This window comes from Seriola aureovittata, chromosome 3 (assembly GCF_021018895.1).
Source record: "Seriola aureovittata isolate HTS-2021-v1 ecotype China chromosome 3, ASM2101889v1, whole genome shotgun sequence".
Classification (NCBI taxonomy): domain Eukaryota; kingdom Metazoa; phylum Chordata; class Actinopteri; order Carangiformes; family Carangidae; genus Seriola; species Seriola aureovittata.
In genome coordinates this window covers 22,009,206-22,024,419 of record NC_079366.1, presented here as the reverse complement: position 1 = coordinate 22,024,419, position 15,214 = coordinate 22,009,206, and the positions used below count along the sequence as shown (strand labels likewise).

Below are 15,214 nucleotides of genomic sequence, written 5' to 3'. Positions count from 1 at the left end.
GTGAATTACTCTATGATCTATTCATATCTTGAGGTTTAATTTAAAGCAGCAACGTCTATTCTTCAGAGTCTCTCACAGCGTCCGAAAACATTCACACTCAGTCTTTTTATTTCTTAGACTATGGGGCAGCGAAGGAAAGGAGGCTTTAGAGCGAGGGACTAGTGCTTGTTGTTGACATTAAAGGCCAATTTATCATTTTTACGAGTCTGTGTGAAGGACATTCATGTGCAACCCAAAATTTGTGATCGTGCAGACTGTACGCATAGCATGTGTTCCAACTACTCATGCTCCAGATAACAAAATGGATTTACCTACCAATACCTTTAAATTCTCTTACAAAGTATAAAAACAACACTTTGTTGGGGGGTATGTTGAATTATTCCTTTATTCGTTTAAGGAGATATGAATGGAGAAGACAAGACATGTCCTGTATTGTGTTGTTGAAGCTGTTTTACTGGTGATAAATCTCATTAAAGATGGATGAAATGGGTGAATCCTTGTGGCCTAGTGTTTAAGACGCATACGTGTGATCACAACTTTCCCCAGTTTGGTTCTGACCTTTATTGCATTTACGCGCCTCCTCCGTCCCCTTAAATAAAATAAATAAGACCAAATTTACATGTTAATTCAGAGAAAATGTCCATCAGGACATGAGCACATACCTAAGCAGTGTGTTACGGTTTCAACATCAATACATATTGAATTTAAGTTACTTTGTTTGATTTATGGGAGCTTGACTTCACAGCCTTTGGTTTATCTGCAGATGCTTTTGTGGATGACTGTATCAGCAGTAAATGATGAGTATGGTTTCCTGTGCCTGTGTGTGTGTGCCTGTGCCTGTGTGCGTGTGTGTGTGTGTGTGTGTGTGTGTGTGTGTGTGTGTGTGTGTGTGTGTGTGTGTGTGTGTGTGTGTGTGTGTGTGTGTGTGTGTGTGTTTTCCAGACTCAGAAAAGGATGATGGGGAGCCAGGAAACGGGATTGCCCAGTGGAGACTAAATGAACAGCTCTTCCCCTGTCCAGTCTGTGGCAAGGTGTTTGGTAGACAGCAGACTCTTTCTAGACATCTGTCACTACACACAGGTAAATAAACACACACATACACAACCATATTGTTAGTGTATGTGCACTCCACCGGCGCACACTGGCTTCTACATTTGCATTTCTTTGTTAGTGTATAGATGTTAGCGGTTGTGTTTGTGCACATGTGCATGTGTTTTTGCTGCTCACAGTAAGTAAATAAGGTTGACTAGACTAGATTACCCTCCTTTAAAGAGATTACTACCATGATTAGTCTCACTGGGAAAACTGCCCGTCTAATTACCCAGCTAGAAGGATGCCTCACGGAGTATCTACAAACACACACGCACACACACACACACACCAGTAATTCTGATGCAGCTCCGATTGGTTGCCTTTTTCACTTTCTCTCTCACATTCACAGACATTGGAGACTTGCTCAGGATGAAGCTGTACACTCTTCACTCTCCTGATTACACTGCATTTTTGTTAAACTTGCCCGTTCTTTGCTCCAAATTGATCCATTCTACCCCATCGCTGTCTTCCATAATCCCTCTCTCAGAAATAAAATTAATGAATACAGTTTTATTTAAAGCAAATTAACGATGCATTAGAAATTAATACAACCTACTTGGGATAGCGGACCAAATCACTCACTGCACAAATGGAGACTCATGTATGAAATGCCCCCACACAATTGGACATGGTCTCGCGTTTTGCATGCACACACTACACAACACACACACATACACACACCATCTGAGAGTGTTGGCTGTGAACAGCTTGGCCACACCACAGAGAGCAGAAGCAGGGGCATATGTCAGTGTGATGGTCTTTTTGGTTTCCCCGGCGACATAAAGGTTGCCTGGCTCCATGTCCTTGGGGCAAATGGTGTGTGTGTGTGTGCGTGCATGTGTGTGTGTGTGTGTGTGTGTGTGTGTGTGTGTGTTTGAGGGGGGAGCTAGAGGAAGTTGATGTGTTGTTATGTTGATTTGTTTTGGGATAAAAGCGAAGATTGGGTTTTTGCATTTGATTTTTTTTTTTTTTTATTATGTTTTATTGCACAAAAATGAGGTGAAATTATGTTCATACACGTCTCAAATTATTACCATCTTATGACATCCAGATGGTACCCGGAAAAGTTGATTTTATCAGACATTTCTTCCTCTACTCGGGATCAGAGTTACAGCTGGGTCAGGTGAAGGTGAGGTGGGGTTAGGCATTAAGTAATTAGGTTTAAGCTTTCTCTAAAGGCTCAGTGGCTGAGCGCAACTTAATGAAATATCATCGGAGGTAATTTACAGTAACCCAAGGTCTTATGTCTGTGTGTATTGTGTTGCAGAAGAGAGGAAGTACAAGTGTCACCTGTGTCCTTACGCAGCCAAGTGCAGGGCTAACCTCAATCAGCACCTGACCATCCACTCTGTCAAGCTGGTCAACACGGACGCTGAGCAGATCGTCAGCGCTATTACAGCCGACTCTGCTGAGCGCAAGAACTGCCCTTACTACTACAGGTAGTAATAACAGACCAAAACACCACACCAGCCTCTGTTTAGGGTGTATCAAGCCAGGATCACAGATCAGAACTGAACCTGATCACAGCATTTTTGATGCTGCTTAACGTCCAATTGAATATTGATAAATATTTTTATTTAATTTCCCCAGAACTGCTGTGTTTTATTAGTCAGTTTTCTATTTTCTGTTTTTGTGAGTCAGTTATTTGGCCTTAAAGGAGTTGTTGGATATTTTGGGAAATGTGTTTATTTGTGTTCTTGCCTAGAGTTGGATGTGAAAGTCAATATCACACTCATTAGCTTTTCTTTAAATTTAAAGCCACAGTAAGGAGATAATTAGCTTAGCTTAGCATAATGATTGAAAGTGAGGGAAACAGTTAGCCTGGCTCAGTCCAAATATATATATATAAAAAATATCTGCCTCCCAGCACCTTTAAAGGTCACAAAAATAACATCTCCTCACAGTGATGACAAGACGCATTATTTAGTTTTAGATGTGTTGGTGGATGAATTTTGAATTTGAGACTGACCCAGCCTAGCTGTTTCTCCCTGCCTCCAGTTTTTTATGCTAAACCAAGCTAACAGTCTTCTGGCTGTAGCTTCATATTTACTGTACAGGCATTAGAGTGGTATTGATCTTCTCATCTAACTCTTGGCAAGAAAGCGAATAACTGTATTTCCCAAAAGTGTCATGCTATTACTTTAATACTTATATGTGTAAGAGTTAATTCTCGCCATTTCCCCATTGCAGAACTAAAGGGCTTTTTTAGTAATCTTTATCAGAGTAAAATAAATGTATCCACTTTATACCATATAACAATTAATGCAAACATAATGTGACACTAAAGCTGAGTGCCCCCCCCCCTCTCGTTCTCACCATCCTTCTTCCTTTTCCACTCTGTTCTCTGTCCAGCTGCCATGTGTGTGGTTTCCAGACAGAGCTGAACGCCCAGTTTGTCAGCCACATGTCGCTCCATGTGGACAAGGAGCAGTGGATGTTCTCCCTCTGCTGCAGTGTCTGTGACTACGTCTGCATGGAAGAGAATGACATGAAGAACCACATTAGTACCGGACATGCAGGTACAGATTCTTCCATATTGATTGGCGGCTCACTGATTCTGAGTGACAGCATCAATGATCGATCAATCCTCTCTGATATGCGTCGGTGGAATGTAGGGTTGAAATGAACATTATCAATTATTCTGCATATTATTTTTTCAGGTAATCAATTTTTGTCTATAAAATGTCAGAAAAGTGCTTGTGACAATTTCTTAAAGCCCAAGGTGACATCTTCCGTTTGTAAGTTGTTTTTTTTCCAACCAGCATTTCACAACCTAACATATGCTGTTTATTCTATGCTGAGGCTTTTTTTACTTTAAAATCTCTTAATTGATTAATTAATTATCAAAAGCTGCTGCTTGCTGATTTAGACTTTCCTGTCAGTTGACTGATCGATTAATCAACTGCTAAATTTCAGCTCTGGTGTAATGTTCTTGCTTCCTGCTGTTCTTGCAGACAAACATGTACTGCTGGATAGTAGCAAAAGTACATGATTCAACCCCTAGAAAAATGATTTATCGTGAGTTATTTTCAAAATTACTCTCACATGTTAGAGTGGGTGGTAGCTTACACATTGTGGCTCTTGTTCACAGCTCAGAATAGAAATACAGTGCAGTATTTGTACAGTGACACTTTTTCTATTGTTTTGGCTCTGTACTCAAACTCACAGGGTTTAAATTTAAACAATGGCTGAGGTTAAAGAGCTGACTTTCAGCTTTAAGGGTTTTAAGTTTCACAGCAGCTTTTATACCTATTCGGCTCAACTTTCGAACAGCACAGTAGGACGAAAACCTGTTGTTTATCCATTTAGAACTGCAGCTATTGATTATTTTCATCACCCACTGAATGTATTCTATATTAACTGATTAATCATTTTGGTCTATAAAATGAAAGAAAATAGTGAAAAATGCCCATCACACCAGCTTTGTTATTTATGCTTATAAATTGTATGCTCTGCTTGTTTTTTCTAACCAACAGACAAAAACCTAAAGATATTCAGTTCACTATTATAGCGGCTAAGAAGGCAGCGAAAACAATCAGACAGGCTGGTATCAGTGATTTGTATAATAAAATGTATCTTTATCATTGCTAGTTAAGTAACTTCCTGGTTTCAATCCAGTGTACTTCTGAAGTACAAAACCAACACAACAAAAAATGTGTCACTCTCCAAATACATTATATGAAAGGGAATCAGCAAAGACTGTTTGAAGTCACAACATCATAATGTAACAGTAATTTACACTTCATAAACACACAGTTCAGGATCAGTTCAGAGGACACAGGGAAAGACAAGCAGTAGAATTGGGTTTCACAAACAAGCCTCCTCCAGTCGACCTCCTTTGGACTTTTAAAGCTGCCGGTCTGAACCCCTGGTGGTCGATATAATTTTTTTTGTCTAAAACAGCTTTGTCCAGTTTATTGCTGACGTTTTGTTCTTCCACTGTTTCTCAATGTGCATGTGTCTGTGCGTGTTTGCTTCTTGTGTGTATGTGTGGGTGGGTGGGATTGTCCGGCCCAGACAGCTGAGGGGTCTTTCAGAGGCCACAGTGGCCTTGTTTATCTGAGAAGGTTGGCCCTTATCGTGCCTGAGGGGAAAAAAATCAATAGGCCTTGGGTCCTTTGGAGACGAGCTGGGTTTACGATGCCACTGTGGCCATCTTTTAAGTCTCTCAGCCAGGCTTGGCATTTATCTCAGTCTCGCACAAGATGGCCACCACCACCACCAAACACACAAATGTGTGGATCATTGTCAGCTTAAACTTTATAAACACACATCTTACCGTCCGTGTGTGGGGATTTAAATAATTTGTCATGGTCCAGCCCTGTTTGTTAAAGTGTCTAAACTTCAGAGGGTCGGGTGGATAAAGCACTGTAAAAGCCTAGTTATCTGGTCAACTGTGTGGACACGCCCAGGCAAGAGATGGCTGAACTCAGCAGGTGTTATAGTTCAAGCTGACCCCCTGTGAAGCCTGGACTCTGCACAGGGAAGAGGGTTGGTTGGGTGCCCTTCTCAGCAGGGGGAGGAAGGTGGTGAATTATGTGACTGTATTCCTTGATATCTGCCCCTGAATTCTCTGGAAGACTGACAGTTTCTTTATTTTTGTTCCTAAATCATGAATGTTGCTGTACGGTAACTGATGAAGCTCTTCGGAAAAAGAGAAGTTGGAAGATTTTTTAGTTGAGGTATATTTCAAGGTCGAGGCCGACTGGCTCACAGCAGCGTCTTTTTTTTTTTCTTTTCTTTTCTTTTTTTTTTCTCCTTTTGCTTACTTTCTGTGGCATTAACCTTTTGGATATTGTAAGAGAAGGCAAGTAGATGTTAAATACTGCAGCACAGGAGATAAAAGCTTCCTCAAGATGGTTCAATACTATATTCAGACTGTAGCTAAGACTGTGCTGCGAATGACTCTGGTATATTTAGATTTGACTGAAGGCAGTTAATCATGTCTTCTATTACTGTATAATTTCTTCTATGAAATATTATGTGCACAGCATGTGTACATTCGTGTATGTTTTGACTCAGTCTCGTGTGTGTGAGTGTGTGCCTGTATTAAAAAGTCAACCATTTCAGGATCCGTGCAGCCTTTTCTCCCTCCTTTCACTCCCTCCTGAGTGAATGCCCTTTGTTGAGCTGTACCCTGAGATGCTCCCGCCATCTTAGCTCCTTCGGCCATGACCTGCGCTCCTCACCCCTCGCTCTCGCCCCCTCCCCGTCTATTTCCCTCTCTCTTCCCAGTGAATTGCAGACTTAGAGAAGGGGATCAATAAAAGCACACTGCATCTTGATTGGACTGGCAGCCGGGCGTCAGTCAGAGCACAGGACTATCGAGGCTGCCTGCTTGTATTCTGTTTGTGTGTATGTCAGTGTGTGATGCACATAATGATGAGGATCTTGCGACAGATTTCTGCAGGTTTTTTTTGTTGTTGTTTTTTTGTTTTTTTTAATATCTTTGTCCTGGGTTTTTCTTTAGATTTGGAGCTAATAGTTTTTCCCCAACATTGTTTTTCAATTGTAATGATAAAGATTTCTTATTTTCTGTCCTCATGTGTCCAGGTCTGAACTCAAGAAGTCCCCTCAGCGAGACCAAGAGCACCTCCTCATCCCTGTCGGCCCTCAGCGATTCACTCAACAGCTCAGAGGGCGGAGACCTCACCCACGGTAACGAAGAACTCAAGAGCCTGCTCGCCCCGCCCTCCTCCGCAGGCAGCCAGTCCAGCTCCGGAAGCCACTCAGGATCAGGAACTGAGGACAAGTCTGACAAAGGCAAGAAACCAGCCAATTACACTTTATCATTTTAAATACTTCTAAAACTTAAATTCTAATTTCAAGTATTTCTCTACAAGATTAAATATTCATATCATTTAGGTAACGTTTCACACTTTCAACTCATAATCTGCTTCATCAAGACTGAGATCAGATTTGATTAAAAGTGATTGAACAACCATTGAATTCAAATTTTGTACATATAGTAAAATCGACTTTTCCTAACTGGCCCCGTCAGCGTTAAACCAGACTTCTCTTATGTGCAATAACTAAAATGTTTTCTAAACTAAACACAATGTGTCCATGTAGGGTCCCATCCCTCATAATAAGAAACAGTTTTCAGTTTTTAGGGTCTCCTGTCCAAAGTATAATTCCCCTCGTGTTTTGGAGCTGCACTAAGACTAAACACGTGCAGAAAGCTGTTGGAACCGGGTGAAAAAAACAAAGATGGGCGTCAAGTAAGGACACAAGGGATCACTCACTACAAATCCTGTCATTCAAAAATATACCCATAAATCCAGAGGAGTTGCAGAACATTGCAAAAGAGTCTGAAGTGACGACATTACATGCTGACTTCATTCACTTAATTGTATACATATGTGGCCTAATCCAGGCTGTAGTGAATGATTTTTCTTCTTCCATTAAGCAACTTAAAGGGGCGCTCCACCAATTTTACATGTGAAGGTCCATTTACTAATGATGCGGAGTACTTCTCAGGCTGTTAAAACAGTTGTACAGTGACTCGTGTTGCTGTGGAGGAGTTTTCTGAAGTCTGAAATAACCCTGATAATGTCATAGAGGTTGTCTAGGATTGGGCGTGAAGACTACAAATGTGTAACAGTCTTGCTGAGTCTTAAGAGTACAACCAGACTGCCAAACAAAATCACCATATTTATTTAAAAAAAAAACAGACAGACAGACAGACTCTTAACCAACCCTCTCATCCTCTCTCTCCAGGCTTCGAGTGTGTCTTCTGCAATTTTGTGTGCAAGACGCGTAGCATGTACGAGCGGCACCTCCAGATCCACCTCATCACGCGAATGTTTGAGTGTGACGTCTGCCACAAGTTCCTCAAGACGCCTGAGCAGCTGCTGGAGCACAAGAAGTGCCACACCGTCCCCTCCGGAGGGCTCAAGTAAGGAAAGCAAGTACAGACAGAGGTTCCTAACTCCGCCCGTCCTTCCCCTCCCTCACCCCTCACCCTTTCAACTCACTGCACACAAAAACACACACATACAGTTTATACACATTCATAGACCATGGCTAGAGGTGTGCTGGTTACAGAAGATTTAAATTTGGCTTCAGTCCAATAATGGTAAAAATTGATGCTACTAATATTAATGTTGAGCTTATGAGTTTCAGGCATCTCACAATGGTTTCAGTTATTATCTTACATGCACAGTTTAACTTATTTTATATACATTCAATAATGCATGTAAAATAACTTTAGGGGACATAAAGATGCATAATTTCATATGCGTAAAACTGGCTGACATTATCCTGGTCCGTTTTTATTAGGAGCTGACTGTAACAGTCATACAGATGACACCCCTAAACTTTCATTTATAACAAGGATACACAGATACATGGTCTATTTGAAGATTATTATAACTGGGTGTCCTGAATCAGTTAACCTCACTTAAACATTCATCTGCAGCCAGCAAATGAAATCATACAAGCTGTAGTTTTTCTCGACAGTCTCTCTTGGCAAGTAGAACTTATTAGATAGTGGTCTGTGGGTCTGCAGTGGCTGCTCTGAACATAAGGAAGAGTAGAAAGGAAATGGGCTTCCCCTAAGGGTCTGTTGTTCCACTGCCCACAGCTAACAGCGATGCCAAAGAAATTTTTTTTTTGATGAAACCTGCATTCCAGAAACCCATGTGTATTATATAAAATTTGTTGGCACACACAGCAAATGCACGCCATAAGCTCAAATGTCAGATCAGCTGCATCTGTAACATCATAGACTGGAAACTGACAAGTCAGTCCAAATGTATGTACAGCAAAGCTAATGCACGCTTTCAAGCTTGCACATTCACACAAATAATGCATAGCATGCATTATTTCAAAATCATGACCCTAATGAAAAGCTCACACTATAGTTTGCACCCAACCACTTCAGACCCCTACATATACAAATATATGGACAAATACACATGCATCTGCATATTGGACACAGTTATCTGCTGTAGCTCAAGGCAGCCTTTTTCAAATATTGACTTGAATTTTTTTAGCTTTAGTCTCCTAACATGCTTCCCTCTCCATCTCCATACTCCAGTCCCACAGGAGCCTTTGTTGTACTGTGACACGTTTATGTCCCATTTCAGGCCTGTCAAGCTAACGTAAAGTCCATCTGTTGACCTCAACATCCACAACACACACTGATGTCACAGTAATGTATAAACGCACAGTTTCAGGGTGGCACAGGGATGAAAAAGCTTCTACACATGAAAACATTTCCCTAAACTTTTAAGAAAGAAATCACAAAAGTAGGACATTTTGTTAAACACGCATATGTCACATCCGGTCTTCATGGGTTATGATTCATTTCAAGTAACACAAACCATTTTTTTTGTTGTTTTTGAGTTCTCATAACTCCAGTCTGTGCATGTGCAGAACCATTGAGTGTCATTATGACGATCGCCTCATTTTGTCATAAACAAAGATCTGTGTTCTACATCTTTTTTCTGTGCAGCCATCAGTGGAGTTAGGATGTTCTCAACATTGTTAAATGTCTGGAAATGCTAGCATTTCACTGAATGTAAACCAGGCAGTTGCCAACAAAGTTACACTGACTACTATTTTATACAAATCCTGTGGATAATAACACACAATAAGCCCCCTCCATACCTTAAAGATATCCACACAGCATCTTTTAGTTATTAACTTGAGGACCTCCTGCTAGCTATAGTGTTTCAGTGAATAAATGTAAAAGAGTTTTTTTGTAAAAGTTTTAAATGTTTCTTCTGTCTGGTGTGAATGTTTTTAAAGCCAGATTGATTTATGTAAGCCACCATTCAATAGGGAAAGAAATAGGTAGTTTCTATTTTAGATTCTTTTCATTCAATGGAGGAAAAAGAGGTGGAAAAACTGAGCTCTTCGGGTATTTTTTTAATATATTTAACTTTATTAAATCTGCTTTAACTAAACTTCTTTGCTGTACTGTTTATATCTGCACATGTTGGTTATATTTTCAATTTTTCAAGGTTTACACAGTCTCTTAATTTATGTAAACCACAATTATATTTACAAACAAAAGCAGGCAAGATTTTGCCAAACATGAGTAGAAAAAGTTAACGGACATTAAGGGCGAATTGCCGACATTTTCTGACCCCAAGTCCAAGATTTTTTTTCCCCAGTCCAGTGTGTACACGTGTATACACTTGAGCAATGTGAAGTGTTTTTTATATATGTAGGAGTGTGTAGAAAGGGAGAGAGGGCCTTGACCATTTCGAGGTTTTTCTGAGGTGATTCTGTTCTGCAGGGTTTGTGAAGCGCTTTGGGGCCCAGAGCAGATGAAAGGTGCTATTTAAATGTAAGTGCCACTCCATTCCTTCATTTCCCTTCATGTCCTACTGCTCCAATCTTTTCTCCAGCCTGTCAACCCCCCTCCCTCCCACACACACACACACACACACATACCTGATCACCTCAATTTTCCCATCATTAAATTGCCACACATACCACCATGAGCACACAGAACTGTACATGACACACACTTTTCCTTTATCTGTCCTTCTCCTCTTCATCATTTTGTGTTATTAAATTTCAAGTTGTGTTAGGTGCTTTTGAAAGTACACTTCGCCTACAACTGTCCTTTGCTTTTTGTGTGTTGTGTCCTCCCTCCCTCCCTGCTTCCTTTTTGTTACATTACCCAGGTGCCCTTTCTGCATCTACTCCACCAATCGTCCAGCGGCCATGGAGTGCCACCTTAAGACGCACTGTAAGATGGAGTACCGCTGCCGCATCTGCCAGGGACTGTGGCCCGACCAGGCCTCATTGGAGGCCCACATGCGCGGGCACCGCCTGGGCAACCACTACAAGTGTGAGCAGTGTGGCTACTTGTCCAAGACGGCCAATAAGCTGATCGAGCATGTGCGTGTGCACACGGGCGAGCGGCCCTTCCACTGCGACCGCTGCTCTTATAGCTGCAAGCGCAAGGACAACCTCAACCTGCACAAGAAGCTGAAGCATGCGCCGCGCCAGACTTTTGGCTGCCAAGAGTGCCCTTTCACCACCACACACCCCTTTGTCTTCAGCCGCCACCTCAAGAAACACCAGAGTGGAGGAGCGGGGGGACTGGATGGAGGCTTAGGAGGAGGAGGGGAAGAAGAGGAGGAAGATGAGGAGGCAGGAGAGGAGGAGCTGTCTCTCGAGGGAACATCGCCAGGGGGCTCGTCACTGCAGAAGAGCCAGGAGAAGTTCCTGTTCAGTGGAGGAGGAGGGAGCAGTGGAGGGAGTGGGAGTAACAGCCCTCTCATGAGTCTAACAGCGTCCCAGGCGCTCCAGTCTGTTGCCCTGTCACTCACGCTGGGCAAGTCCCACCAGCTGGACCCCAAAGGCCCTCTGCACTGCTTGGTCAGCACTAATGGCAACGACGCCACCAGAAACCCCGGTGGTCTGAGCAGCGGCAGCCCCTCCCTCTTCCTCCCCTCCTCCCGCCACGTGTTCGAGCAGTACAGGAACTGCGATCGGGCGCACCTGATCCCCCTCACCACCCTGTTCACCCACAACAGCCGCTTCACATTCCACTCGCACCTCCACTCCAGATGGCGGCCCGCCACATCTCCTCTCCTCTTCTCCTCCAACTCGGCCTCCCCCTCCCGCTCTTCTCCCTCACCCACCTCCCACAAACACTCCTTCCTGGCCTACCTGGGACTGATGGAGAGGGCCAAAACTGTTTGACCTCGCCCACCTCCTCCTCCTCTCCTCGCTCTTTCCCTCACTCCTTGGACAGTGGTGTGAATGACACTTGACCACTGCAGTGGGAGCAACATCTTTTCCAATCAGACCAGCAGAATAAGCTGGACCAGACAAACATATTGAAGAAAAGAAAAAAAACATTTATAAGAGAAAAAGGCTGTACATGCTAAAAATGCATTTATATCAAAAAGCTGCTTTTCTTATCAGTTCTATCAATTGAATTATTACTACTTCAACTACTACTCTCTATTACCTTTTATTTTCTGTTTTTAAACGTCTGAATGACCTGGACCCAGTTGCATTATCTGAGGAAACTAACGTATCTCAGTTTTATAGATATTTTTCTTTAGTCATTTGACGAGATAAAAAGTTGAAAAAGACGAAACAAAACTTGCAAGTGCTATATTTTAGTGCATTTTTGTCTATTGCTATTATGCATCGAAATAGCATGCCTGTTTCTGTGTTTCAACTAGCTTTGACGTCATTAGGAAGCTAAATTCGAGATATCCTGAAGTGTTAGCGGTGCGACAGAACCAATGAAACGGCATGCTTTTCATTGAAAAAGGCACGTTTCCAAAGCAACGCCTCAAACCACGCACTTACTTATTTATCAATCTTGTACATAGTTTTGTAGCCCTTCCCCCTCCCATCTTTTTGATTTTTGTTGGTTTTTTTGTATAATGGTGAAACCATATTATGCATAGCTGCTGCCTGATGACACCTCTGTCTCAGAATAAATGTAATTTAAATGGGTCACTAACTAATTTTGATTGTTTTTTTGTAAGCTCATAATACAGGAAATAAGCTGTGATGATGTAAATATTCAAATATGTAAATTGAAAACTATTCAATCTGACCTTCCATGACAAGAAACATACATTTATTTCTAACAATTTGATTTGAATATAAATGTAAAATGTTGCCAATGCATTTGCACTCACAGGTAAATAAGCAGTGAAATCCTACAGACAACTAACGCGTGACTAGACTGAAATATTCATTCATTATTTCTGAGACCAGGTGGATATCGGCGCAGCTTCATATGCAGAATTATGTATCACGCACCTATACTTAGAAGAGATATATGAGATAACTGTTTTGTGGAGGTGACTAGCTCTGGGTTAGCGAGCTACCCACAGCCAGGGTCACCACAGGCCGATTCAATGGTGCTTTTTGGAGCTTTTTGTAATTTTTGTGTACAAAAAAAAAAGAAAAAAACTGTTCCAAAATGACTTGAATGAATGTATTTTTGTTTATGTACATGAAAAAGAAGCGATACAGAAGTGTGAATAGGGACGTCTTCTGTGCTGGTAAAGGCAGGAAAGTTAGTGTGTTTGGTGGCCTTCTGTGTCTTTTTCTTTTGTTTCATTTTTGTTTTGTTTTTTTTATTTTTACTTTTTTTACTGAGCCTTTTACATCATAATAAAACATTTTCTACTAACATTCATAGAGCACCCATTGAGAGAAAAAGCTCCTGTAGGTGCAATGATGAAGCAAAGCCATTCACTTGTACAGCATTGTGTTCAATGGCACTGGCTTCTGTTAGGCCGGCTGACATGGTACTGCTTTTTACCCTACCCTCCCCCCTGTCAACCTTTTGAGTTTAAATTGCACTTAATGTAGTTACACTTCAAGCCAAAAGCACTTAAACCTTTCGTTTTCCTTTTTGTTTTAAAGTGCAAACTTAGATCCACCATGTCACTATAATGTGAAGTAGACAATAGTTGCTGGAAATTACTCAATCAACATCCCTCAGTTTCACGTGTAGGCATTTCTAGTGGTGCAAAAGGGTCTGCCTCCGTGAAATTGGAGAAAGTAAATACAAATTGCATGAATTAGACAGTAGAGGTTAAGCTCTCCCTGGGAACTAAAGGTCCCAGGCTAAATTGTGATAGCCAATTTTGCACAGTGCTGCACTTTTTGATTATGAGAATATGTATTTATCCGTAAAATGCTCAAAAAGAAGTATGTTTTGCGAGATGGGGCATCATAGTACAAGCATTTTATTTTGAAAAAGCTTTACCCGTTATTAATAGTGCTTGTGTTCCTAAGTGGTCTTCAAGCCAATATCCCTTATTTGTAAAGGGATTGTTTTTTTTATTTTCTTTATCGTTTCCTTTTGTCTGTTTTACTCATGCATTTTCTTTTAATGAATCATTGTTGCTTTTTTTATTTTTCTACTTAAATCTTATCAAAAAAAATGTTGATTGGACAGAGAACATGAATTGTCAAGACCAAAATGTAACTCGCAGCAGGATGTGATGTTAGGATTGAATCCGTCACATCCTGCTCTGGAGCAATGCCTCAATTGTCCCCCACCTTTTACACTGCTGTTTGTTTGTTCCTTTTTGCTCTGTCAATGTCTGGCATGCTGTCTCTGGAGTGAAAGGAGCATCCCTCTAACACACACACACACACACACACACAGACACACACTCTCCTTGTACTGTCTATGTTATCTTTTATACTCTAGTGCCACTTGGTGGAAGGAAACCACCTGAGACTTCTGAGAATAAGTCAAACTAATTGTCAGGGTCCAAAAGAAAAAAGATGAAGAGATAAAAAAAAGAATGTGTCTCCTCTTGACACCTTTTTAAAATGTCTGCCTTTTAATACAACATAATCATGAATGGCTGCACTTCTTTATGTCCCCTTAGTTTGAGTGTAACATTTAAAAAGGCAACAGGGCTCTATCCTTTTGAAAAACAGTATTCTTAAGCACTTATTCTGTTTATTTCCCCAATTGTAAGCAGCACAGTGACTTTTTTTAAAGCTTGACTACCTTTTCAGCACTTCAGAGTATGCATGACATTGCCCTCGCTCTAGTTCTTTAGCACTTAATTGTGTTTAAAACTAACTCCCTTGGTTGCGTTTAGTTAGCATCACCCTGCACTGTCCTACAATCAGTTAGCTTTAAGTTTGGCTGTATTTTATGATTAGAAAAGGCTCAACTATCTTATCTTTTGGCACTCGGTAAAGATTGGTATGTGCTGTACAAAGCTTTTTTTTATTACTCCATTGTTAAGGCTGTACAGGGTTGTGACGATAACTGGTAAATAGATCATTTGTACTTTTTTGGTTTTGTATTTGTTTCCTTTGTTTGGCATTATTTTATGTTCAACTTGCCAGATCTAAATGTAACAGGATTTGAAAGTAAAGCTTACATCAGATATTATGTCACTTGTCTGTCTTTTCTCTGTTTTGCAATTACTTTAAACAGCATCATTCAGCATCACTTTCAGCATCAGTTTCATTTATTTTCTCAGTTGGCCGTATCAACCAGGATGCTCAATGTCTCAGATATTTAAAATTAACTAGAAGTTAATATGAAACAATTAGTTGATTAATTGTTATACACTGACTAAATTAATTATCATTAGTTTTGATAATCATTAATTGTAACAGCTGTTTAATGAAGCAAAATGGTAACTGTTCC

The 15,214-nt window shown here is 40.9% G+C and overlaps 1 protein-coding gene across 2 annotated transcripts in view; it reads left to right on the top strand.

Moving 5' to 3' along the window:
* The window catches only part of znf827 (zinc finger protein 827), a 64,750-nt gene extending 49,797 nt beyond the window's left edge, over positions 1–14,953 (top strand). Inside the window, exons 9-15 of one of the 2 annotated variants that reach the window (XM_056371563.1) lie at positions 943–1,080; positions 2,360–2,531; positions 3,445–3,611; positions 6,646–6,855; positions 7,813–7,990; positions 10,340–10,390; positions 10,734–10,873. In XM_056371563.1, coding sequence (XP_056227538.1) covers positions 943–1,080; positions 2,360–2,531; positions 3,445–3,611; positions 6,646–6,855; positions 7,813–7,990; positions 10,340–10,388 — 914 coding nt within the window. In that variant the 3' untranslated portion in view covers positions 10,389–10,390; positions 10,734–10,873. Of the gene's footprint in view, positions 1–942; positions 1,081–2,359; positions 2,532–3,444; positions 3,612–6,645; positions 6,856–7,812; positions 7,991–10,339; positions 10,391–10,733 lie in introns of both variants that reach the window. The other variant, XM_056371562.1, reaches the window with a different exon arrangement.
* The last annotated feature ends 261 nt before the right edge of the window (positions 14,954–15,214 follow it).